Source organism: Pseudomyrmex gracilis, unplaced genomic scaffold, assembly GCF_002006095.1.
Source record: "Pseudomyrmex gracilis isolate BER0280 unplaced genomic scaffold, ASM200609v1 scaffold_69, whole genome shotgun sequence".
Lineage (NCBI taxonomy): Eukaryota > Metazoa > Arthropoda > Insecta > Hymenoptera > Formicidae > Pseudomyrmex > Pseudomyrmex gracilis.
Genome location: NW_018020653.1, coordinates 500989 through 527524, shown reverse-complemented (window position 1 = coordinate 527524; position 26536 = coordinate 500989). Strand labels below are relative to the sequence as shown.

General features: G+C 38.6%; 4 protein-coding genes and 1 long non-coding RNA gene across 9 annotated transcripts in view; 3 read left to right on the top strand and 2 right to left on the bottom strand.

Moving 5' to 3' along the window:
- Positions 1-1641: 1641 nt before the first annotated feature.
- LOC109854561 lies at positions 1642-2778 on the top strand. Its single transcript, XM_020427769.1, has 3 exons — positions 1642-1916; positions 2125-2318; positions 2490-2778. Exons 1-3 carry the CDS (start codon positions 1720-1722, stop codon positions 2675-2677), a joined length of 579 nt encoding a protein of 192 aa, XP_020283358.1. The 5' UTR covers positions 1642-1719; the 3' UTR covers positions 2678-2778.
- On the bottom strand, positions 2258-3585 carry LOC109854562. Of its 2 annotated transcripts, none has more exons than XR_002250228.1 (4): positions 3498-3585; positions 2786-2995; positions 2441-2592; positions 2258-2346 (listed from the first exon to the last, which is right to left on the bottom strand). It is a non-coding gene; the product is annotated as an uncharacterized LOC109854562 (long non-coding RNA). The 2 variants fall into 2 exon arrangements; XR_002250227.1 differs by having other exon boundaries at positions 2282-2366.
- LOC109854559 (protein FAM114A2) lies at positions 3249-6836 on the top strand. Its single transcript, XM_020427763.1, has 4 exons — positions 3249-4567; positions 4879-5483; positions 5570-5884; positions 5988-6836. The coding sequence occupies exons 1-4, from the start codon at positions 3544-3546 to the stop codon at positions 6063-6065; spliced, it is 2022 nt and encodes a 673-aa protein (XP_020283352.1). The 5' UTR covers positions 3249-3543; the 3' UTR covers positions 6066-6836.
- A 17-nt stretch (positions 6837-6853) lies between these two features.
- On the bottom strand, positions 6854-10505 carry LOC109854560 (nucleoporin p58/p45-like). 4 transcript variants are annotated; one of them, XM_020427768.1, is made up of 9 exons: positions 10326-10505; positions 10178-10247; positions 9650-9993; positions 9330-9546; positions 8875-9248; positions 8570-8794; positions 8175-8249; positions 7968-7991; positions 7000-7062 (listed from the first exon to the last, which is right to left on the bottom strand). In XM_020427768.1, exons 2-8 carry the CDS (start codon positions 10237-10239, stop codon positions 7975-7977), a joined length of 1314 nt encoding a protein of 437 aa, XP_020283357.1. In that variant the 5' UTR covers positions 10240-10247; positions 10326-10505; the 3' UTR covers positions 7000-7062; positions 7968-7974. The 4 variants fall into 4 exon arrangements, with proteins under 4 accessions (XP_020283354.1, XP_020283356.1, XP_020283355.1 ...); XM_020427765.1 differs by lacking the exon at positions 7968-7991 and having other exon boundaries at positions 6854-7062; positions 10326-10504; XM_020427767.1 differs by lacking the exons at positions 7968-7991; positions 8175-8249 and having other exon boundaries at positions 6854-7062.
- Positions 10506-10869: 364 nt separating this feature from the next.
- Positions 10870-26536, top strand: part of LOC109854558 (protein kibra) — a 28814-nt gene continuing 13147 nt past the window's right edge. Inside the window, exons 1-3 of the mRNA XM_020427762.1 lie at positions 10870-13250; positions 21936-22045; positions 22327-22421. Of these exons, the coding sequence (XP_020283351.1) occupies positions 13123-13250; positions 21936-22045; positions 22327-22421 (333 nt within the window). The 5' untranslated portion in view covers positions 10870-13122. The remainder of the gene's footprint in view (positions 13251-21935; positions 22046-22326; positions 22422-26536) is intronic.

Genomic DNA, 26536 nt, shown 5'->3' with positions numbered 1-26536 from the left:
TCAATTGTTTTGTCAATAAAAATATCCGATATTGCAACATCGGTCGTATTTGCGATGTTAAACGCGAGTGTTGTTTGTTTACATGTTTGTATGTAAACTAGAGAAAAACGAAACGGTATTATATCTTTCTTCGTTCAACACGTATTCACACTGATGACCTGAACTTGCCTTGCAGTACAAGAAAAAAATAGCCTCACTTAAAAATAGTCTTGTTCCGTTATTTACTTGTAGTATTAAAAGTCCACAGCTAGTACACACATGTATACATGTGTAAAACGTGAACTACGGGATTTCAATACTATTAATAAATAACGCAGCCTTAATATTTTAAGAGTAACAAAAAGATAATCTATAAAAAAAAAAAATGATCGTCCTGCCAATATTGGATAAGTAAAGAACATTTTATCTTACTTATCGTGATTAAAAAAAAAAAAAAAGAGATAAGGCGAGAGGAACGTTCTTACCGCGAAAAAAAGCTTTTCGCAAAAAACTTTTAAAAGAGATAAGTGTCCTGTGTCTACTCAACGCAAAGTATAAATACTATATAATGTATTCTATATATAAATGTAATGTGTAATCAATATTTTCTTTTAATGTACTCTCGATTCACAATCATACTTTTATGCAAAATAAAAGAATATTATATCATAGTTACATATCGGAAGTCGATACTTACCTGCAACCCCTTCGACGTAAGAACTCACTTCTTTGAGAAAAAACGACAATAAAATGTCGAATTGTTTTTTAAATAATGCACACGCGCACACAGTTTCTTGTTCATTAAATAAAACTATATATTGTTTGCTTCTTCTGTCTCAGGCTTCTGTCATCACACAAACTGCGTTCGAAGAGCGCGCTATTCGCGCATCATTCCATCTTTATCGCTCATTAGATGTAAAACAAAGATAGAACAACGCACTAGCGCAGATAGCGCGCTCCCCGACGCAGCCGAAGGCGTGTGACTACGCGCGCGTGCGCGTGCGCAGAATAAAAAATTGTTGGTACATACTTTTTGTGGAGTTTGCATAAACAAAACGAAGAAGTTAGTAGTGTGGTAAGATAGACGTCTGCTCTGGTTCGGAACTTCCGAATATTCACATACGTCAGTGTAAAAAGTCGATCAAGAAAGAAGAACTTCAGAGAATATTTACTATTTTTTTACATATATTCTGTAATCAAATCAACAGGTAAGCGGTACATTATTATTATTATTATTGTCAAAAAAACTTTTTTGGCGCCATTTTTTATATCTGTGTTTTTGTAGAATAGTCTTTGCTTAGAGATTTTTATACAGTAACAATGTTTTTTTAGTTTTATGTGAAATAGGAAAATAAGAGATTTGATGGAGGATTTATTTTTTTTTTATATAAGAACATACATACGTGTATTTGAGGATTTTTTCTTACTATTTTTGAAAAAGAAATCTCTTTTACGCCTTTTTATAAATACAGCCCTGAGATACATCCCATTCAGCGATGTGCGGCAACGCGTAGAGATAAACGTTTGTATAGTTGGTGGGATCGAGACGTGCCGGAGAGTCGTTTTTACCGACTTCGTCTTCTCCTATCGCGATCTGTCAAATCGAACTGATAATAATACCGGAAGCTCGAGCTACACAATAATTAAGCGGTTCTTACAAATAACGGCATCTAAAACAAACAAGTGTAATCGTAAAAACAAGAAGTTACATAGTAATTTATTGTTTTGTCGATACAGAAAATGAATCTTAATCCCATGAAATGGAAAACAAGAATTATCACGCAAAGTTTTCTAGGCATTTTGCTTTTTTACATATTACTCGTTTACAAGATGAAGCATCAAGTTATGTTTGAGGCCATCGTAAATAATTCGGATCCTAAGCACGTGTGGGAATTTGTAGCGGATTTTAGCAATATGAAAAAATTGAATCCAACAATGTAAGTAAAAAATGAAACTTTAAATAAATGTCTCGGATTTTTGAGAAACATATTTTTGTATATAAAATGTAACTTCTGTTATAACAAATAATATTTTTTTTTAACTTGAAAAAAGAAATAAACTATATAATGTTACAAACTGTTTAAATTCTTTTTTACCTGATAAATAAATTTTACCTGATATTCACTCTTGTTTGTTGAACCGCAGAGAGGACTTTTTCGTGATCACCGAAAGCGGGAATTATGATCATTGGAAATATTCCGTTGAATATACGGAACATTTAAGTCATCTACCGATGATCCGTAACGTAGCGCACGGACATTACGCTGTCAGGCCAGATGACAAAGGCTACGTCATCAGTTCGAAGCACCGAACTTGCTTTGTCTTCGGTTTTTATTGCCGTAAGTTGAGTCAATCATATTTTGTGCACTTTTTTATTCAGATTGAGTCTATAATTTTTGACGAAAATCTGGTTTTTGATAGACTTGGATATCACATGTTACATACACACATATATACGTACACATAAATTTACATATCTATGTATTCCAAGTAGATTATTTGCTTTTCAGTGGAGTCAGTCTCGCAATTCAGATTCGACGTTGATGCCATGAAAGATACGAAATGTATCGAAACAGTGCAGTATGAATGTCCAGTCGCATTTTCTATTCTGTGCTACAAGGAAGTCATGTATCAGCGAGAAGAAATCATGAAGAGACTTAAATCGGAATTTGCCACAATTAATAAACAGAAATCTTAAATGCGTTCTCTCTCAAAATATATTACACATGTACTTATTTTTATACAGAAGAGATTTGTTAAGTAAACATACTTTTATTATACAAGCGTTCATTAATAATCGTATTACCTCTTGTAAGCAAGTAGAACGAATTGTGCCGAATCGAAAAGTTCTTTATTATTTTGCTAGTTTTGCAATAATTTAATTTATAAAGATCCGCGAATGAGCTCCCAGTTGCTAAACGCACGGCAATTGGTTGACAATCCTGCCACACTTTCTGCTCCGATTGAATGTGATCGCATCCCAAGAGGTTCCACAAAAAAAAGACGTTTCAGAACTCTGAAATTCACAAAGATTAGACCAATTAGAGAACAAAGTTTATTAGACTTGAAATTGAGTTACTTTATTCTAATTAAAAATTATGTTAAATGCAAGTTCAATCTCAATTTTTTAATCCGCAGTCTGATACGGGCTTTAGTGTACGTCACTTGCACTAGTGCAGCTCCAGTGTAAAGAAAAAGAACAAACCCAAGGTAAAACTTGCTAACACTTGCTAAAGCGAGCGAACCATACGGTATTCAAATGGCATGCTAATTCGGTTGTCCACGTGATCACTACTGTGATAGAACGTATATATGTATGTATGTACAATACATACGTATGTACATTCTGACACGTATATATGTGATATGTATGCCTGCATGATGTGTTCACACGTATCCGTGTAATATACAAACAAAAAGTGTGGACATATGTTTGTATAACTTTAGAGGATTTGAAGGTGACGTTGACTCGATTCCGCACAATTTACTTCAATTTTCAATATACGGTATATACGTACTTGAAATCCCATCTTCTCCAAGACAATAAACTTCAAACCGACGGAGATGGCGACATCCGAGAGCGATGCTGACTTTGAGAGTGCCGACGAGGAGTTGATCAGTAGTATGACTGTCAAAAAGAATGTCCAACCGGCCTATAAGAAGTCAACGGTGGATTCTGAGTCCGACTCGGACACTGAGTACGTCGAACGTCCACATTGCGGAAGTTCGAGTTACTGGACAAGATCCGAATCCAAGGCGAGCATTGCTCTGCCGCATGAGGCGAAAGGTCAAAAAGTGACATCAGTTATTAGTGATAACGATAATAAGACGGATAGCAATGTCAAAGTTCATGAAAGCGATGTCATCAAACCAGTTGGTGATTCGGAAAAGACTTTTATTAGTCGAGACAATACACCTTCCTCTATGAACAAAGATACTAAATCTGCAATAGACAAACAGATTGTAAAAACGGATGATACCAAGTCGAAAGTAGAAACAACAAAGATTGGAATCGTTTCTACAAATACAAGACAAAAAGCATCTACCAAATTGGGTGCAAAGAAACTAGGCACTAGAATTTCAAGTGACAAAGTAGATAAATCTCGCACTATGGACAATGTTCCCGTGGAACAACAAGACAAGTGTTCGGATGAACATTTTGTGAGCAAGAATACAGAATCTACGGAAGAAAAATGTGAACGATTGATGAACGATCAATCCGAAGATGTAAATGATTTGTTGGAGCCAGAGGAGTTAAAGTCGAATAAAAAATTTAAAGAAGTTTTTGAGCTGGAAGATTGGGAGGGACTCGATGCCCAACTGCCAGATGAACTGACGGAAGAAAAATTACAACCTGTGTTAAAAAAGCTTACCTTAGCAAGCGATGATCAGGACAATTTTTCGGCAAGTTGGAGCAATTGGGGAAACTGGAACGTCTCTTCGTTAATCGACACAGCCGCCACAAGTATGACTACTCTAAGCACTCATGTGTCTCAAGGACTTAATATTTCAAAAACTTATATTTCTCAAGGACTTGCACAAGATCCTACAGAAACAATAACGCAAGATGAAGCTGCCACACCCGATGGTATAGTATTTGATACAATTTCTATGCCAACCAAATCTTATATTGGATTGTTCGGATAATTTGTTTTTCAATAAGTGAAATTACATGTCACGACATAGCGCAGATACTAAACATATTTGAACAGTACCGTATATAAATATTTACACAAGCTAAATTATATAAACCGATTCAATGAGTCTTAATTTCATTTTAAAAAATTAAAAAAAAAAAACAATACGTACTTTTTAGAACAAACCGATATATGTACACGTGTATTGTATAAATTACATTTTATGATGCATTTGTATTTTTTTTTTCTTTTGTTTTACCAGATAAGCCAGAAATTCAGGAACAACAAAAAGATCAATCGTATAGTTCGTTCGGACTCGGGAATCTGATGTCAGGAGTTTCTTCGATCACGAAGCTAGTTGAATCTACTGGTAGCAAGGTCATGACAGGTGGTTTGGATACGTTAGAGGCTATTGGGAAAAAAACAATGGAGGTGTTGCAAGAGGGTGATCCCGGATTGAAGAAGAAAAGAGCCTTTTTCACAAATGAACCTGAGAAACCTATTTTATCGCAAATTCTTAGAGAAGCCAAGGAAAAAGCCGAGATCGCGGAGAAAACAGCCGAGGAGCGCGAATTAGCTAGACAAGTGAATTTTGGAAGTCTTTTTGATGATTATCAGGGACTTGTTCATTTAGAAGTTCTAGAAATATTATCAAAACAGAGCAATCTGAAAATTCGGCAACACTTGATACAGTTAGACGAGAAAGACGCGAATTCTGTGAAAGAAACATTGGAAGAGATCAAAGAACTTTGTGATTTAGATGAAGAACACAGTGACGATGAAATCTTTGACATGGACTTGAGAGATAAATTACAATGTGCCTGTCACGATCTCGGTATTGATATTACTTACGAAAAACTACACGATGTAAGAAAATATTTATTCTAGGAACAAGACTGTGTTTAATCAAGTTCATCAAATTTCTGTTTGAAATTAAACGCCGATACTTTCAGGTTTGGGTGGAAACGGAAAATTATCTCGCATCATCGCCCACAGACCATGGAGAAATCTTTCGAAATGCCATATCGACACTGGCCAAGTTCACAGCATTTTCCATAGAGAGATTTCATAAAACGGCGGAACTGTTAATAATCAAGAAACGTCGCCGTACAGTAAGCGAAGCCGACGCTTTGGTGCAACTTACTCGTATTCTTTCTAATCAGATTAGTTCTCTGGCGAAGTTGTTCTGCCAGACCTTAAAACAGTTTGCGGAAATTGAAGAAAAATCGGACAAAATTAAAACGAACGTAACAACGACTTTTACAGAAGTAAGTTGTTTTTCTCTTTCTATTATTACAAATCTAAAAAAATTATGAAATATACGAGCTCAAATAACTATAATATTACAAAAATCTATTGCTTTTTATACAGGCTTCTAACGCAAATTTGTATATTCAAAGTGCTTTTAAACTTCTGATTCCAATCGTGCAAGTTGGTGCTATTTTCTGAGGTATTATCAATTATATGTAAGATATCTTTTTATATTTTACGCGTACTATCGAATTAAACCGCATACTTTTTTACACGTAGCTTATAGTTTCACCATTTTTTTATCACTCAAAAACTGCTCTCCACGGTTTATTTACGTTTTTATTTGAGACAAAATTATTTACACATGTTAAGAGGGACCAATTTATCATTAAGTTTCCATTACATTATTTTATCAACTTTGATCTTTGAAATTTGTAATATAAAACATGAAGTCAATACATGTGTGTAGAATAATATTCAATAGATAAAGATACATTATTAACTATTGTACAAAAACACGTTAATAATAATGTACAGAAACACATTAATAGTGTGTTTCTGTATAATAATATTATTTCAAAAAATCGCATATCTTTGGATATTTAATCATACGATGATGTGAGAGATGAGATTGATGTAAATTAATACAAAATATATATATATATTTGTACAATATATAAGATAAATATAAATTTTTTTCTAATATAATAAACTCTAATGTTTAGAGAGTCGAACATTAATTTACTCCATGAGAAATAGAGAAAAAGATGTATATATGTAAGAAAGAGAAAAAGAAATATAAAAAAAGAAGAAATAACACATTAACTCTATAATCAAATGCAAAACATAAAAATACTTTTTAAATGTTTGATTTTAACTTACATTAATACTAACACTCTAGTAAAAAGAAGACTGCAACATCGTATCGAACTTGAAAATTAACATGTCGATACAAAAAAAAAAAAAAAACCAGAAAGAAGATTAGAAAAATTATGATCCTACGTGAGTGATCAATGTTTTCCTCGTTTATTACCGACTGGTGGTTTTTGAAGCTGAAAATTTGAACTGGATCCATTTACTGGCAATGGTGCGGTTAAATTAATTGGCACGTTAAAATTTAAACTTGCAGTTGGTGGTTTTGTGGATGAGCCTACAATGTTAGTGGCGGATGGTACTGATGTCGAACTTTCCCAAACTGTAACAATATATATATATTCATATCATCACTTTCAATTTACAGTTTAAAACAGCAGTAATGTTATTGTAAAAATAAAATGTTTATATAGCTAAAGCCACAAAGCAATATTTCTCATACACTGTAAATATTTATAGTTTTGGTGAGATCGTTTTAAGAGGCTTCGAGTTTTTATCATTTGTATTTTTTCTTATCTACTTGTCGATATTTTCACACTAATTGACGTTTCTGTTTACGTTCAAAATTTATGCGTGTAATTTATGGACTCTTTCGAAAAAACTCCTATGAAACATTGCAGATACACGAGTACCCACTGATTCTTGAACACTTATTTTAGCCATATTGAATTACATGTTGCAATTTTTATTCATATTTGTAACGGATTTGACATAGTATTTTTCTTTTAGTGATTAGTATTTATACTTAACGCAAGCGCGTTACCGCATGATTACAGCACATGCGTGCGCGCGCATGTGTTTGTGTGTGTATCTGTATACGTGTGTGCGTATATGCGCGTGTTGTTGTTTGTTTGGGAAGCGTGATTTCAAAAGTAAGTCTTCCAATATCATTACACAAATTGCTCAAAGAATAGAAAAGTCAAATATTACCAATAAAAATATTGTGTGTGTGTGTACATACGTATACATTATATATACATTATAAAAATACACATGTTACCCGTTCCCTACACTTCGCAATATAAAATCTGAAATAAAAGTTGAATACTTCAAAATAATTTTAAACTACAGTCTCTACTGTTTCCCTACAAATTAAAGCCAAATCGTCGATGAACCAATATATTTGCAAGATAAGAAAAAGAGAAAAAAAGTAGATAGTTTTAATTAGAAAAATTACGTCGATTCCATTTAGTAATAAATGACGTTACGTATATTAGTAAATTCTACCTTGTAACTAGATCCACGCAAGACCTGAAGGTAGGAAATTTTTAGGGAGGAGGTGATTTTTTTTAAAGTCATTTTTTTTTAAAGGAATTTTTTACTTTTTTAGTGTGAAGAAACGGCGATATATATATATATATATATATATATATATATATATATATAAAAGAATTATAAAAGAGAGTTAACAACAAAGCCTAAGGAATTAATTACCTAAGGAATTTCGTGTTTCATAACTCGTAGGTCGGTTTGAATTCAATGTTGTCGATGTTAGAAAATTTTTATTGCCTGTAATAAAAAACAATCTTATTTGTTTGATCTAAATGTAAAAACATACAGATCTGCAGATCACAAATGAGTTTGTTTGTGATAAACAAGAAAATATTGTCAAAATAGTTATTTTTGGGATGACGTTTTGTTTCATCATTTTAAAATCTTTACACAATAACAAAATTTTGAAGTCGGCCTTGAACTCAGCAACCAAAATTATTTTAAAAAAATTAATACATTTATTCTCAAGTAAATTCTGAAAGTTTCCTAAATTCGCAGGCTTGCGGTACCAGTTGCGGCGGTACAAGATTACTAATTTCAAGTGCATGAGGTATTACCTGGCCCAAAAGGAGTAGGACCGCTCGTAATTTTTCCAGTAGTGTTTCGAGTAGATTTACTATTTGCTGTAATACTATCGAAAACATTCGTGTTGTCTTTCAGTACATATTTTCTGAAATTGAGATATTGCTCCTTCTGTTGTTGCACTTTAGCGTGCACATTTTGTAATCGACCAGCAACCGCGATCAGAGACTCGTGAATCTTGCTCATGGCTACAGTTAATTCTATCGAAGCGATATAAGATGATTAAAAGAATTTTTTCCTCAATTTAAATTAAATTTATTTAATAAAACAAGTAACATACCTTGCGGCGTTAATGTTCTCGGTGCCATCATAGCTTGTATATGCTTTTCCGTCGTTTCGATTTGTGACCTAAATAATATCAAATCATATTCAAAACTTTCGGCTAGTTCCATGAAAAATTGAAGAGGTGCATTATTTTCATATTGCAAGCCCGGTGGAGTATCGTGAGTTCTTTGAGCTATTTCGGCATTTTGCAATGCCTTTGCTGTGTCTTGCTTCAATTTATCAGCTGAAGAACTGTCCCGTTGCACAGAACCAGATAAAGTAGACAACATCTCCATCAAGGACGCTATATCTTCCGCACATCGATTCAGCGGTCTCGCTGAACCTCTTGCTATATCAGAAGACAGGCCTTTCTGTATTTTTACAAACTCCCTGTAAAGAATCGATACTAACATATCATATATATATATTTATATATATATATACTTCATATGTATCTATCAAAATAATTACTTGAATTTATCTATGGTTTGCACAAGTTCATTTGGCAGTAGATTTTCTTTGGCAGCGGTTGCACTACTACTACCTTGAGAAAGACCTTTATTATTAAGAGAAACATCCAAGCCACCGAGTCCTTTAGTTGCAATTGTAGTAGTAGTAGTAGTGATAGCGGTAGCACCGATTGCTGTGCCTAATAAAGTATTTCCAGTTCCAGATCCAAATAAAGAAGCTGTACACACAACATTATTGCATATTATAATAATTTAGTGTTATAATTGTTTTTTTAAATTGTATACAAAGTTATATATATATATATATATATATATACTTACTATTAGTAGTGGCTGTACCAAAAGTTAAACTTGCTCCTGCTGTTGTATTAGATGTTGCACCAAATGTTAAAGAGCTTGTTGTACTTGGTGTAAAACTAGAAAATAAAGATGCAGATGTCATTGGAGTGGAAAATAAACTTGGAGTGGCCATTGTACTAGATGTATTAGATCCCAAAAGCGAACTGCTTTGCGTCTGTGTGCTCGAGGTTGCTGTACTACCAAATCCAAAATTAAGTCCTACTGTAGTTGCCGGAGAAGATAATGTGCTAAATGTCATTGTACTAGGCGTTGTAGTTGCAGCACCAAAGGCTGTATTGCTTGTACCAAAACCTGTTGTCGCTGGTCTTGAAACAAAAATAAGAGTTGATAATACATTTGTTTTTTTACATCGTAGAATATAACGTGTACACATGTCGATTTAATAAGAAAATCTGATGTGGTATAATTTATTATACATCATTGCTGTAATATTTTGTGTTAAATGTTTTTTCAAAAGTAGTGATGTATTAACTTATACATATAATTTACTTTTGCGTTCCAAATCCAATATTGCTGGAAGTAACCGTTGGAGATCCAAACGTAAACGCCATTTCTTATACTGACAACAAGTAAAATATATATAAATTACAAAGTAAATTACAATCTAGTTGCATTAATAAAACTATCGTAACCTAACCTAACGCACATGCATACAAATAAGTTCCCACACTACAGCCTGTTTCAAGCCTGTATTAGCTTAAAGATTTCATTGCCGCGTTGTTCTCGTTCGGAAACAAAAATTTTCATTGGCTGCTCGGATAGAGAGTTCTCTAGAGTTATTTATTCGACAGCCAATATCTGAATCCGAATAGAAAAAGTTTTAAGCGTAACCGTAAGATCTATACCAAACCGTCCAATCAGAAACGTTGGCGTTTCAAAAAAAAAACACGACTTCAATTCCGCCGTACAAGCTTCTTAACGCGGACGTAGGCCACGTGATCAGCTGCGCGTGTGCTGCGGGAGTGTGAGCAGCTACTAAGCGCTCGACGAAAACGTGTGAAAAAGTGCGCGTGCGCATCCCACTCGTTCCCTACTCGAGATGATAATCCCGGTGCACCTGCGCCCACGACTAGCGCCACTTGAAAAACATAGCGGAAAATATGCGAAGCAGCCGAAAGGGCAATACGTTCGTCTATTCCCGCTGCCGTTCGTACACAGCGGTCAGAAACACACTCAGCGGTAGAGAAAGAGATCGGTAATAATCGTCATCGGACGAGCGTGACAGAGACAGTCGCGCTCGGCTGCTGCAGCCCGCAACGTGCAACGAAAACGCGCGACGCTGAGTTAAACGAAGACGGACATTGTCGAAGCAGTTGGAGGGAGACAGTTTTTGTGGTATTATATAGCCGTTGTGAGTAGCGGGAGGAGAGAGACGAGCGAGAAGCAAAGAGAAAGAGAGAGAGAGAGAGAGGGAGGTATTGCCAGGCGCGCACACGGCATGAACGTTCAGTGGCATGTCTCAAACACTCGGCATGCTCGTAGCTGATGCGATTACTAGTTCCGCCAGAAACGAGAAAATCGTTTTCGTCGCGTATTATATCGTGAAACATGGTGTGCACTTGTACCTGGCGAAATCGTGCGTGAGAACAAGGATTACTGTTGAACCGAACTGTAAGGAATCGTAGGTAGGTGCGAGTTTCTCTCTCATCGGTACCAAATGATCGATGAGATCGCACGGGGACCAAATTTTTAGTGCTTGTATCCCTTCGTGATATACGTGAGTGCGCGCTGTAGCTTACTGTAGCTTGTTTTTATATATACATTACATATATAATTTATATACAGATATATACTGTGATTAAGATATATATTATCATATGTGTGTGTATATGTGTACGAGCAAAACAATAGTGGACTGACTTGATAGCATTCGGTCAAAAAACTCAACGTACGAAGAAAGTCACAGAAACGCTGAGAGACAGAGAGAGAGAGAGAGAGAGAGAGAGAGGGGAAAGCATCGAGTGTGCTCACATTCCTTGCATACGAAAGACGTCAAGATCTGCCGCTCGGCCACCACAAGCCGGGACCGACGAAGGAAAAGGGTATACGCGGTGAAAACGCGTACGCTCTATCACAACTGTGTGTTGTTGCACGTTGAAACCCCGGCGATATATAGCGTCGCGTTTTTAAAGAAACCTCCAAGTCTCGAAAGAATCATCATCTATCGTTTCCACATCTTCGTCGCTGTTGTTGCCCCGCAGCTGCCGCGAAAGACACCGTCGTCTGTCTATATAGTGTCGAGGAGCAGAAGAGATCGCCAAGTTTATGTATATCAGATATCGTCGCGTCGAAGCGCGCGTGCGAATACCGATAGTTGTGTGAGGATCGCTGCTGTTTTGCGAACACACACACACACGTTCGTAATTACTTTTCTAAGGAGAATTATCGAACTGATCATCGACTGCACAAGTGCGAAGTGAAAAAGACATCGAGGTGACACCTGACAGAAGAGGGGATTACACGTACGTCTCTCGGAGAGTGAAATGACAAGTTGCGCCGGACGACGTGTTCGATCGGAGAAAGAATGAGTGCGCGGTAAGAATATATCTCAGAGTGTTGTTGTTGTTGTTGTTGTTGTTTTGTTTCTCTTCGGATTTCCTACGTACGTAGTGAAGAAGAGGAAGGTCGTGTCTGACGTTATAAAGAAGAGATAATTCGAAATTCGTTTAAAAGAGAACTTGGCGAGCGCGCGGAGAAAAATAATAAAAAAAAATAAATAAAAAAAAAAAAAAAATAAGAAAAGTGAGAAGAGGGAGTCTACAAGAAAAGTGGTGGTGATGATACGCGAAGTACATCCAATCGATGCACTCGTGCGAGTGCAACACTACGACACTGTCACTGTCGTCGCTGCTCGCCGCCTCCGGCTGCTACTCCGACGGCCGGCTGTTTTAACGGTGGAATTCCGCTCGAGAGGAATCTGAAGGCGGGGACTCTGACGTCACTCCACTCATGATAATGAGGTATTCATGATGGCGGAATAGTGCGCGCGAGTAGAGAAAGAGAAAGAACGTGCCGCAACACACACACATGTATGTACAAAACTGGTGGCTGCGTACATATATATATATATATATAGGGTGTAGTAGGTGAGGGTGTGTGTACGTGTGTGTGTGTGTACATGTGCAATACGTTTTTCATCACTGTCTTCGTTGCACCAGTGAAAGCCGCTCGTTCGCCGTCTCGTTTATTCCATTCCGCTGTTCTCTCCGTACCCGGTCGCCCTGTCCTCTCATTCCTTCCTTTCTCTCTACTCTGTCTCTTTTGTCGTCTATCTATTTCACTCTCTCTCTCTCCTGTTTTTCGCGTCACCCGACGAGCGAGCGAGGTGTATATGCGGCCCGAGAAGCCCGTGTGTCCGCGCGCGCACAGATATGCGTTTGTCGACCGCGCGGCGATAGAGAGAGGTTTTGGATGGATTTAGAGCGCAGTGAAATATGCCAAGGAGACGGAATGGGGAGATACCGCTTCCGGAAGGGTGGGATGTCGCCCGGGACTACGACGGAAAGGTGTATTTCATCGATCATAACACCCGGAAGACTACGTGGATCGATCCTCGGGATAGGTATGTAAAAGCAGTTTCTCCCTTCTTCATTGCCGCTTCTCTTTCTCTCTCTTTTACACACATACATATATATATACACACACAGAAAACGTATCTTTGGACGTGTATACCACGCGCAAGCGAGCGAGCGAGCGAAATCGCGTGCACATCGCGCTCTGTGTGCGTGTGCTGCTGGAGCGTTACGACGATGCGCCCCCTCTTCTACCTCTTTCTCTCTTGTAGCCCGGTCTTCTGTGCACGAGAAGTGCAATCTCGCGAAGATACGCGCGATTCAGCGGGAATGCGTGTATGTGTACGGGCGGTATCGTCGCACACACACGCGCTTTCTCTCTAATGCATTTTTCAACAAATTACACATTTACACGTAGGAAGTTAATTATTTTTTATAAGTAATTTTTTCTAAACTGCTCTGATTAAAATGTAGATATGTTTGTGCGACGCGTTACATTTCTTGCCGATAAAACAACTGAAGAATGGGGATGCGCGAATTAATTTTTGAAATGTGTCTCTCAATCTGTGACTCTTTTACATTATCCGATATTTCATTAATTCTGAGCTTCCATGACGACGGAATTTATAATCAACAAATTTGCGCGAAGTGTGATTGAAATACACGCAATAATTTTACGAATTTATTTTGTATTTTTCTTTAACTTTTTATTTAATACGGTATTATGTTTCATCAGGTAATGTTATTATTTATTTATTTATTATTATTTTTGTTTATATATATTTATATAATATAGAAGAGAACAAACTTTATTGATGCTTTGCTACTCTATTCTTACTTTGTGATTTTAATAAAAACGAAACTTGATTCGAGATTTTATTAACAAAGTCCGCGAAACATTTCGCTCGAGACATTTTTGTCATTGTTGAATAAGCTTCTTCATTCAGAGAATAGAACAAACGAATCTCTTATCGCGCGTCTTATCTGTGTAATGTCACTTTGAGAGAGATAAAAACTCGGAAAACTATGCGCTAAAGTAACAGCGGATTAACAGAGATTATTGTCATAACGAAAAATAGCGTCACCGCCCCCTCATTCCTGTTATCAGTTTTTTTTTTTTTTTTTTTTTATTGATATTGAGTCGCATACCAATCTTCGTTTGAGACTTCGCCGATAGATTTCTTTCTTCACGTGCATACCTCCTCGCATATTCTCTACCTCACGCGCCATTGATAGTCATCGCAATCCAACGTAATTTACGAATTTATGTAACTCCATCGTCCACACGATGTGATTCCACATTCGTCGCCTTCATCACAATCCCGCTATGTGTCTATGAAAATCTCTGTGCTTGGGCAATTCCGTGGACCGAACGGTACAATCTCCATTGAAACCACACGAAGATTCCTTTAATCCACTCGAAGGATTTTCTAAAAAAAAAACTTTTTCGTTCCTCAATGTTTATGTGTGAAAAATCTGTCAAAATAAGTGCGAAAATGTAGACGCGAATAAATTAGAACAATTTTTTTTTTAGATATAATAGGAGTGATATTTGAGACAGCAGCACACAGGCTGCGAGTCTCAATTAGCGATAAAAGCATTGGCAGCGATGTAACATCGAAATATTTGAGAGAGAAAAAAACTTTGATTAGACACACGAGAGCGTCGAATTTACATTTGCCTTTTTCAAGAGAGAAGGTGGAGGAGGAAAACGGTCCGCCAAACTTCTATTTAAGATTTCTCGCGACCATCTTGGATTTTGACGACGTCAGAAGCGCGGAAAATCGCCAAAGTTTCGCGCACTTTTTTTGTGAAAGTAAAAACTTATATTTCTGTGTACACGCACGTGTGGAATCAACAATAGAGCGCACTCGCGTAAAACGTATCCCGGACTGTTTTTTTTTTTTTCTCGATTCAACTATATATCAGCGTGCGCGACACGCTGCAAAAGCTCGCGTTTGTTTGATGTGATATTTCTGCGTGGAGTCAAAAGAAAAATCGACATGTATATTTTGCAAATGTACTCTATCGCGTCTAACGTCTGTTTGTACACGGAAACAATTTTTGTTTATTTTTGAACAAGCGCGCAAAACTTTGGCGATTTTCCTGGATTCTCCTCGTTTCTGACGTTATAAAATTGAAAATGGCCGCGAGACATCGCCTCAAAGAGGTTGGTATATATGTTTAAAGAGCTTATATTGAAATAATATCTTAGAAGAGAGAAGCGCGCATATATATTTGTGTGTGTGTGTGTGTACGCGCGCGCGCGTGTGCGCTCGTGCAGCGGGAAGCGTGTATGCGCTACAAGGAATCGCGCTCTATATCGGTATGTGAGCGCCGCTTAAGTTCACGGAGTGTATTCCACCGCGCGAGTACGCATTTATACATCCTTACCATACCGCAGTGATTTTCAAACGGCGCTTGTGCGGTAGCTAGACGGTACCGTCGAATATATTTTAAAAGCGCATCTATATAGTTTCGAGAACAGCGCGTGTTCGCGCACAGGAGATTTTTGTCACAATTCGCGATCGCGACGAATTGAACCCATGGTCCCATGGTTGTCGTTGCGTCTAATCGGCAAAAAGTCCGATATGTTTTACAGTACGCCGCGAAATAAAAAAAAGTTTGAGAATCACTGCCATACCATACACCGCGCAACGCCGAGACTCGCCGGGACTCGCCGCGCCCGCATTCCATCCGCCAGGGCCGCGACGCGCGCTTTCTCGCCCCGCTGAAAAACGCGAGAAATCTGGCGATCAAGACTCTCGGACTTATAGCCTCCTCTTGCGGGTCGTCCCGCAGAAAGCGAGACACACCGAGACGAAGTCTCACGGTTCCAACTAAGCAACAACAGACTTGGACAGATGCGCCGCTCTTCTCAATGCACTTAAGCAAAATCCGTCGCATTGAAATTGTTATGATTTTTGCAATAGCGCGATTAGAATTTGCTTGTTGATATCCATCCGATATCACAGGTGAACAGGTTTGTAAGAAGTTATTATTGCGAAAAGTAATATATACACACACACACACACATGTGTCTATACGTTGCACAGTGGATATATACCGAGAGAATACGAACCGTGATACATAAAAACTACACCAATACTAAGGAAGACAATTCGCGCGTGTTGCTTGGCCAGCTGCCAGCACTCGTACAAACGAATTAAAACAAAAATATCTAAAGGCTAGAACTATTTGCGAAACCTATAAAAATGCTTGGAATTCTCAGCCAGCAACCGCGCACAGGATCAATGACAAGTGGAATGTCTCAGCTCACTGAAATAAATATATTTTAAATAAAAATATTTTAAAGCTACTAAAGGACCGATGGGGGGGTTTCTTTCACGTCGGTTTTTTTCGCACGTTATCATGCCTCTGTTTTCTCACGAAGTTGTGTGTGTGTGTGTGTGTGTGTGCGCGCGCGCGCGCGCGAAAAAAATCTCCATTTCTTAGCCACTCTATAAAATTTTACTGGCAAATGTATGGAACTGTCTATAGTGTTAACTTTGTCTCTTCCCTTTCCTTCTCCAGACACACACACACACACACACAATAGTGACAGCTTGTAATATATCTGTAATGTAGATCGCTCGTGTGTCAGTAACTTTGTGAGAACTTTCTGCTCCCCTCTTTTTGCGATGTCAAGTGATAAAAGCGCGAAGGGGAGATATTCACCTTATTTATCTATTTACCTTATATTAAAACTCTACTTGTAGCAGCTGTTGCACGTACACTAATGACGGCCAATAAATCGCGAGAAAGATTGCGGGGAATGCGAGAACACAGAGAAATGGTCGCTCGATAGGATGTGGTGACCGAGCGGCCATATTCTACTGTCCTCACTCTCCCTTCAAATCTTTCTGCGATTCATTGCTCGTTATTATATATCTTTTGATCTCTTCTTCCTCTCTCTCTCTCTCTCTCTCTCTCTCTCTCTCCCCTCTCCCCTTATTTTTTCCTCGGGGATTGCTAAATATAGCACCTTCTGATGCGTGTAAATTGTAACGTAAATCTGAGAGCTTCCTGGAAGGATTACATTGCCAAGTAAGTTTGAATTATGCCGTCGTCAGAGAACGGGCTCGGAACAAGTGCTCTCTCGTAGTGCTGCGCATTTAAACACACATGGTACATCTGTTTTTCCTCGAATAGCGAGTATAGCGCCAGTATCCGAATCACGTGTTTATTGTGAGCGTTTTTTTTTTTTTTTTTTTCAATTAACGGCGTCTATTGAAATTCGAATGCTTTTTGGATTAATCCTCGCGATTGTGTCACGGTTGTGTCCGAAGTCACACGCTGATGGTGGCGAACGCGCGTGCAGCGGAGTCTGTTCCCCTCCGACCGCAAAAGCAAGAGTTAAGTTTGCAATAAAGTGTATCTGCTATCTTTCGTAAATTGTTGCGTCCTTTACGATCCAAGTCGTCTCTTCTCTCTTCGCATCGTCGCCAATCGGGATACTATTGTATTTGCTTGTTTTTTTAAAAAAAACAAACGCTCGGTTCACATGACGCAAATTGTCACGTGTTCACGTCACGAGATTCTTTTTTTTTTTTTTGTTCTCCGTGTGTTCGTTTCACATCTGTTGTGATACTCGATACACACACACTTAGTTCAAAAGAGATTTATTACGTACGTAAAGTATTTGTGAAAGTCAAAGCACAACGCGTGTCTCTTGCGATGTAAAACACTTGCGGGTGCTCGGACGGGTGCAATACGTATATACATATTGCGCGCGATATATATGTATGTTTGTGTAGTGCACATATACATACGTGTGCTACTACATTAACGTGTGTGCGTGTCGGAGCCGTGGCACAAATTGCGCGCGAGGTAGCAGTTGTTCCCAAACTTGGAAATTCGATACATTCCTGCATCGTGACACGACCGCACGTCGAGGACGAAGCAAACGGAGGGAAGATACTTGCGGAGGCTGTGCGCGGAGAGAAGAGTGCCATTATTTTCTTTTCAGAATCTTTATGTCTCGACACACACATAAACGCCGTGGCAAAACCAGTTGTGTTCTCCGCGCAGTTACGCCCCGGCACATTACGCCGTTAAAAATATTTTAAACTATCATTAGTTGCAATTACGATTTACGTTTTATGCAGCCACGGGTTTTACCCGTAAACCTGTCACCGCGCGCACAATTGGTCGCTCTCGCCACATTGAAAAACTATACGAATACAATTTACTAACGCACACTCTTATTTGTGTAACGTATGATTTTCTACGCGCGAAATACTTTTTTGTTCTGTGCGCATGTGCGTGCTCAAGGTCATTTTTTAAAATTTATGTTAATTAAATCTTGGAGATTTATCGATTATCTCTCCGAGCAAAGCTGCAACTTGCATGTCTCGTTGCGAAAAAAAAACTCGATCAAATTTGAAAGTTTTACAAACAAAAAAGATCATTTTTTCGATAGATGTGCGCGCTCTCGCGCGTAAGATAACGCGCGTACAAGACGCTTCCAATCGCGTTCCAGATGAGCGCAATTCACAGTCTTAGACGATAATCTCTCGCACGTTTCTTTTTATTACCATCGGCGCGATCGACGCATCTTGTACCGTGACCGCTCACGTCTCTCGCTTCTTACGTTTTCTTTAATAAATCGCGATTGCGATCGCGAATGCAATTCGGTGTCAGGGATGGTCCGTCGTCCGGCAATAGCGCGAAAATGATGAGTCAAAATTCTTAAGTTTTTAGAATAAAATAAATTTTTCTAGAATAGAACAAAGGTGGATAAAAAAAAATCGAAGTTACACGTATGACAATTTAAAAATCTCGCGGTAGAAATTTTCAATTCAAAAAGAATTTCCAATCTGTCACAGTGTGTGTAGAAGCCATATCACATAGACGCCGCGCGACTATTTTTATCTCGAGAATGAGCGCGAGTATAGTAACATATTAGTCAAGCTTTTATTCAATTAATAATGACTGCTATGAGAGCTTGCAATAAGGAATCGAACTATTTCTCGATAATAATTTTGCGCGAAAGAAAATGCTCGGTTTCAAACGAATCGTTAATTAACCACGTAGTATATAGTATTTTTAGAGTTCACGTTTATATAATATTCATCATTGTAAAACAAACATAATCGTCGAGACACTCACAACGTCTGCCACATATTGGCGCGTTCGTCATGGATTCCTAATGTCGAAGACGCTCTCGTCATCGCGCAAATATCCAAAAGGAAGAAAGCGAATAAGGAAGAGAAAAAATAAGACAAAGAGAAGAAAAAGCTAGAATATAGTCGGGCGCCGTTTGTGTGTGTGTGTGTGAGAGAGAGAGAGAGAGAGAGAGAGAGATTTCTTAATACTTTTTTGCTTCTAAAAAAGAAGAAAAATAACGAACGGAACACAGACGAATAATGGCTGTGCGATTCTGGAATTCTGGTATACAGGAAGTGACGCTGGAGAGTCTCGTCGTTGCGCAATTTTTGTTTGCCAATCGAAGAAAGAAAGACGCTAAACATGCGAACGCTGATTGCCGATTGTATACGAAAACACTGATTATCATGTATTGAAAATAGAAATTTCGGTCAAAATTAATTGAATTTTTTTTTTTTTTTTTTTTTCTATCGAAATTCTAAACGATACACAATCTTTGATTTATCAATCAATCAATCTCCGTCGAAATAATCGCTCTCGTCGAGTTAACGCACAGTTCAAATAATTGGACTTCAATCTAATAAGTCATCACCACGGAGAAAATAAAATAAGAACGTGGCGTAATTGGATGTCGCAGTGTCACTAAAACAAAGCGATATGCGGATTCCGCTGCGAGTTGGAATGTTAAACAATGTGTGTCCCAAAGAGAATATCTGATTTCGATTTTTGCGGACGTAGTCCGAGAGAGCTTGTATAATATGCAGGATGTTCAATCGATCTTTCTCACAGTTTTTTTTTTTTTTACACTCGAAGAACTTGTGCAAAAACCTGTATAAAAAAATTAATTTAATTATTTATTAACTTAATAGTAAGATAATATAGATACGGTTCTCTGTTAATTGAAAAAGTTTGAGGATGCTCAATTAACGGAGTAGCGGGTGGGTCTTTTTTTTTTCTGGCAAAAGCCATAAATTATCTCGCCTACTTGAAAAAGTAAAATAAGGAATGCTGACGCATAAAGGAATGAAGAACAAAAGAGAAAGAATTAGGAGCGAACAGTACAGAGCGAAAAAAAAAGAATCAGTCGTAAACCTGTCAGCTTTTACGGCCGCTCTTTTTTCGCCGAAGTGGGGATGGAGACAATTTTATTAACGGGGATTAGATTTTGGTTTTAATTAATAGAGTACTACTGTAATTGTTTTTTTTTTTTTTTATTCGTAAAATCCTTGTACGAGGAGGAGTGTGTTTTATAACACTTTAAGAAACAATCACATTGGCGTAAAAATTTCCAACAGTGAACGAAATACTTGGCGATCACCCATCCAAATGCTACACATGCTCAAACGTCGCTTGGACTTTAGTGGTCAAACGGGAACTGATGTTTTCGACGTGGCAAGACCGCGCGCGCATTGACACTACTGTAATAAAATAATGTGTGCCGGAGTTATTTCTCTCTCTCTCTCTCTCTCTCTCTCTCTCTCTCTCTCTCTCTCGCACTTTTTATTTCCTCATTTGCTCTTCTCCCAACGCGCCCATATGCCATCTGATTGTCAGAAATTTAAAACCGTACATTTTTGCAAGTCTACCAAAGACGTTTTTTTTTTTTTCTTACTGAATGAAGACAGTGAGATTAAAAAGAACTTGATCGGTTCAGATTGAAAATCTCGTTTCTTCTGAACTCTGACTCGCGTATATACACATGATAGATACACAGAGTTCACTGTTGCGCGCGAACCTAGCGCAAGGCATTATCGTGAGTCTCTTGATAAATGCAACACACTATGTACGGAGGCCTTCAATAATTCGTTTCGCGAGAGGGGAAGGAGCTTCTACTGCTACGTACTCTACTACTGCCGCCGCGCGCGGTAGCTGATCAGCGGCGGCTCCTTCCCCTCTCGCCAAGCGAATTATTGAAGGCTGTGTCACACATACGCGTGTCCTACGCAATGACACGGCTGCGGTATGCCAAGGTTAAAAAAAAAAAAAAAAAAAGCGACTTACCGTCGATCATCGTTCGGAAACAACGAAAGTAGAGACACGTGCTAGTGCATAAATTTTTTCGTACATCTCAGCGAACAAACAAACGGACAACAAATAGGTATGTGTCCGCTGTTCGCACTCTCACGTATCACGTCTTATATGCACGTCGGTATGTGATAATCGCCTTTGAAGAGGAAATAGGAAGCTTGTCTCTCTATGCATATTGATCTTCGATTGTCTTTAGCAGTTTAGCGGACGACATAGCTCAAAGTTGTCGCTTTGAGTAATATTCTTCAGCCGTGGTTATTGTTTGATAAAAAGTTATAAATAATCCACACAAGTTTTGGTCATTACCGTTGTTACGAGCGCACAAAACGATAAATTTAAGTATTTTTTGTGTGGATTTTTGTCTTTCCCCAACCTAGCCAGGTTTATTCAACGTTGTTGATGATATTCTCATATAAATTTGATCAATAAAACTGGTTTTTTCACAAATAAATACGTTTATCGATAAAGATGAAGTGAGAATTGAAAATACGGATCTCAATATATTTTACACAAACACACACACACACACACAGACACACGTGTGTTTGCTATATATATTGTATATTTATTTTCTTGTGTATTTTTTTTTATTGTTGCAGATTTACCAAACCTCAGACGTTTGCGGATTGTATTGGGAATGAGCTCCCTCTCGGTTGGGAGGAGGCCTATGATAAACACGTGGGCGCCTACTACATCAATCATGTCAATCGTAAGTTTTTATTTTGCCTTTGCTATCTGATCGAGAAAGTGTACGAACAACAACTTGCGATACAAAAAATTGATCTTATTCATTACTTTACATCTATTTTTCTTTATCATAACACGCGTGTAGATCATGCATGCATTTTCTCGCTCAATTACCAGTGATTTAAATTAGGCCCGCAATTACGTTTTATTTTTTTTTTAACAAATTTAATTTAATTATAATGTTTTTAGTTTTTAATTAACACAAATATATATCTTATCACGTCGTCGAATTAATATTCACAGAAACAACTCAACTGGAAGATCCGAGGCAAGAATGGAGAGCCATTCAAGAGGCCATGCTTCGCGAATATCTGCAGACCGCACAAGATGTACTCGAGGTAAGCTCAAACACAATTAGTTATATTTATTTTTGTTTTCGTAACATATTGACGTGATAAAAAAAAAAAAAAAAAAAAACGGAATGGTTTGAATAAATTATTTTCAGAATTTATTTCTCGAATCTTTTTTGCGGAAACGTTTGAGCAAAAAATCGTGTGCTTCCGTCTTATATATAGAAAGCAGATCCATATGCTGAAAATTCTTCAGCGTCGAAAGAAATTCGCTGATTTCTTGGGGAGTTTCACGCGTAGATATGCGTTATATACTGTGCGTGCGTGCATGCGTGCGTACGCGCTTGCACACTCTTGCGCGCGAGCGTAACACGACTTGCATTCCGATGCAAATAGCCCTTTCCGCTGCCCGTCTTCGCCTTCTTCTCTCCCTTCTCTTCGTGTCTCTCTCTCTCTCTCTCTCTCTCTTCTCTCTCCCCTCTCCCCTCTCCTCCTAGTTTCTTTCTCCTTCTTACTCCTTTCGTCTCCTTTTCGGCATTGCGCAAGGTTCACCGTGCTCGTTGAACGACGGATAAGCTGCGATCAGTAGCATCTCATCTCGGTTTCGTATTGTGATGCACAATCACAAATGCGTTGCCATCGCCACGCTTAATCGAAATGTATTATATGTATCTGTACACACACACACACACACACATACGCGCGACTGTGTAGAATGTTCAAATTATTGTTAAAACTAATTACTCTTAAAGAGTTATCTTACATCATGACTGTGTTATATATCAAGAAAGTAATTCAAAGACTTAATTAGTTTTAAATATCACTTTTTTGTTTAAGTTTTTTTTAAATTTTCTTTTATGTGTGTGTGTGTGTGTGTTTGTGAATATTGAACACGTGTTCTTTTTCATCTTACACGTAAGAGTTCAATGTTTCGTTTACATATAAAAAATGAGATATTTCTTTAGAATAAAAGAGAAATAATGTAGATACGGGGGGGATAGAGGATACGCAAAAAGTGCGTACGCATCTTAAAAATTACAAGAGCGTACGATTAAAGTTTGTCTCGTAGTACGCGAGAATTTGTAAAAAGCCTTTACGTCTTTGTGTACATCCTGCGTTTTGAGTAAATTTCTAAGAGATTTCTCTTGATTGTGTACGGTTGATATTGGTCAGCTCAAAGTAAAACTCGATCGGTTATCCGATAATCCAAGAGGAGCCTATACATACACGATATAATTACGATTGTTCGTTTATGGCACACTGTCCGCGTAGCGTGGATCAGCTTTAGGTAGGATGATAACTTTAGCAAGCGGCTAGCAGACAAGCGGACGAAAGATGGCAAAGCGAACAGGCAGGCCGGCCAGGCGATCAAGCAGGCTTGCCACGAGAGATTGGAATGTCTCCCGCCTTTCGAATCTACCCTTCTCTGCTCCTCTTGCCGCCGGTGCTTGTGGCCGTAGACTCTCCCCCCCCTCTACTCTCTTTCCACCAACGAGCCTTGAGGCTCCTCAGGCCGGGGCAGTGGAAGGAATCGAAGGACTTGACGTACGTGTCAAGTGGAAGTGAGAAAGAGGACCTTAACGCGCTCTTTCGAACCTCAATGCCGGTTCTCCTTCATCTCTGTTCCTTTGAATCTCCTTATATATATCGTCCTTTCTTCATTCCTTCTGTCCCCCTCCTCTCTCTCTTTCTCTCTTTCTCTCTACGAATCGTCCACCCGGTTCTCCTCTTCTCCTCTCACCCGGCTATTTTCTCTATTTTTCCACTTCTCCGCTGTCTTTTTTTATTCCGGTCTCGCATAACTTGCGCCATGGGACCCTTTCGGCATAGTGGCTACCGGTGTTACGCTTGCGTAGGGCCCGCAGGCGGTTTTACGAAGTGACGCACGAAGATCCACGAGAACTCCCGAGGGTGTACGATCGCATCGGAACAAGCGCGAATACGCTCTCTACCATCCATTCCTTCTCCAAACTCACCGAGATGATACTCTTTTCGCGCCGCCGAGAATGCCGATTTTTTTTCCTCCCCCTCCTATCACACACTATCAAATAACATCTCGGACATCGATATTTTAATATATGACTTCTTCATTACGTTATCACACTTGTTATAAGAACAAGTTTTTTTTTACTTTCTCTTTTATCACGCGAAGTACAATCTTTGTTCTCCAAAAATAAAAGAGTCCTTTAGTTCTTCCGTTACTGAAAATTATAAAAGTTTTAAAACCAGAGAATTCAGTTTGAGAGACAGGTTTGGAGCTCTCGCGGCATGTTGCATTTTCATTTTTACCGAGAGAGAAACAGATAGTTGCTGCGTGAATCAAGAGAGAAGCGCGTATATAGAGATAAGACATTTATATTTACTTATAGATACATATATCGTATACAGGTGTGTACGTGTGTGTGTGTATATAAATTCTTCCGTCTCTACCAGGTGATACAGAAATAGGCCTACGCTTTTACTTGCAGACCAGGATATACGCGCATACTCTTCTTTTTTGTGAGCGACTATTTTTAGTAATCTAACGGAATTCCACGTTTCTCCCAATGTATCTTCACTCTTCTTTCTTTATTCTGTCTTCTCCTTCTCGGTTTTTTTTTCTTTCATTTTTTCTCCGTCGAATTCTCTTTGATGTGTGTTTCTAGTTTCCACATCTTTTTGATGACGGCACGTCATGAATTCTCTCTCCGCAATGCGATTATTCGAAACAATCCAAATGCGTGATATCGTTAAAAAAAGATGCGTACAGACTTTTGTTACGTATCTCCTTGTATCATATCAATCGTATCGTTGCAACGAGATACGATACAATGAGAGATTATACTGCAGCAAGACTTAATTTTCTTTCGGTATCATCATAACGTATCTACATCATCGTCCGCATGTATCATTGTGTATCTTTCAATTCGTCCCGCGAGCGATGAACACGCCCGTGCGGACGGTAGTGGCCGCGCGTACACATGTATTTATTATTGTAGTACGCAATTAAAACTGTGTAAGAAATTATCACACCGTGTTGATGGACGACGAAACTCAACGTGATTAGAGAGAAGTTTATAATAGATACGTCGATCTGTTGCGCGGCACCGATTTGATTCACCGGATTGTACAAGAATTTTACAAGAATGTAAATTCAGATTCAATTATCTCCGTATCACAGTCCACAGTGTGGATGGAATGCTGCCGATATACGTCATGTCTGTGTAGCGTCGGTGTCACATATTCTTAGCAACGATATGATAATATGATCAATATGATACGAGAATACACGTAACACACACACACACACACACAGAATAGTGCATGTATTCACTTTTGTGTTCGCATATTTTTATACAAATTTCAATTCGTGAATGTGATTCCTCACCGAGAGAGAGTCACGACTCAAACGACCTCTTGTCTCCCACGTCCCACATCTCCTCCGCGCGTGTCGCTAGGCAACGAGTTATTGGTGGTTATATGCTCCGATAATAGAATCACCACATTCCATTCATATCAGCAGCATTGGCTCGGCCACTGCAGACTCCCTCTCGTACACACACACACGCGCGTGCACAACTGCGTGCGCGCGCGGTGATATGAACATGATTCACGCGAGGTGCAAAACGCGCTTCGAGAAGGTGCGAGCGTGTCTTCTCTCTCGCGCGCGCGCGCGCGCGCGCGCGCGGTGATATGAACATGATTCACGCGAGGTGCAAAACGCGCTTCGAGAAGGTGCGAGCGTGTCTTCTCTCTCGCGCGCGCGCGCGCGCGCGCGTGTGTGTGTATGCGTGCGTTTATATTTAAACAGATATGCAAGAGTCGCACCAGTGCGCACGGATGTGTGCACACGCGGTGTGTCAATAAACGCAAAATGCAGCGAAAACTTTCCCCGATAGGAATTCGTTAAATCTTTTTTTTTTTTTTTTTTTTTTTTATCCGACCGATAAAGGCGCCAACGTGGATATATACACGGTGTGTTTCGCAACTGCATTGCGTTAATAAAACAACTTGCGTGTAATAATCGAGACAAATTAAACTTTGTGACCTCAACAATCGGATAACAAAATAATCTCAGCCGATATTTTATATCGGCAAGCAAGTGAATATAATTCCGTGACGTGATTTTTTTCTAGCATTAATTTAATTCTCGGCGTTCATCAGGATTAAATTAATACTGATCA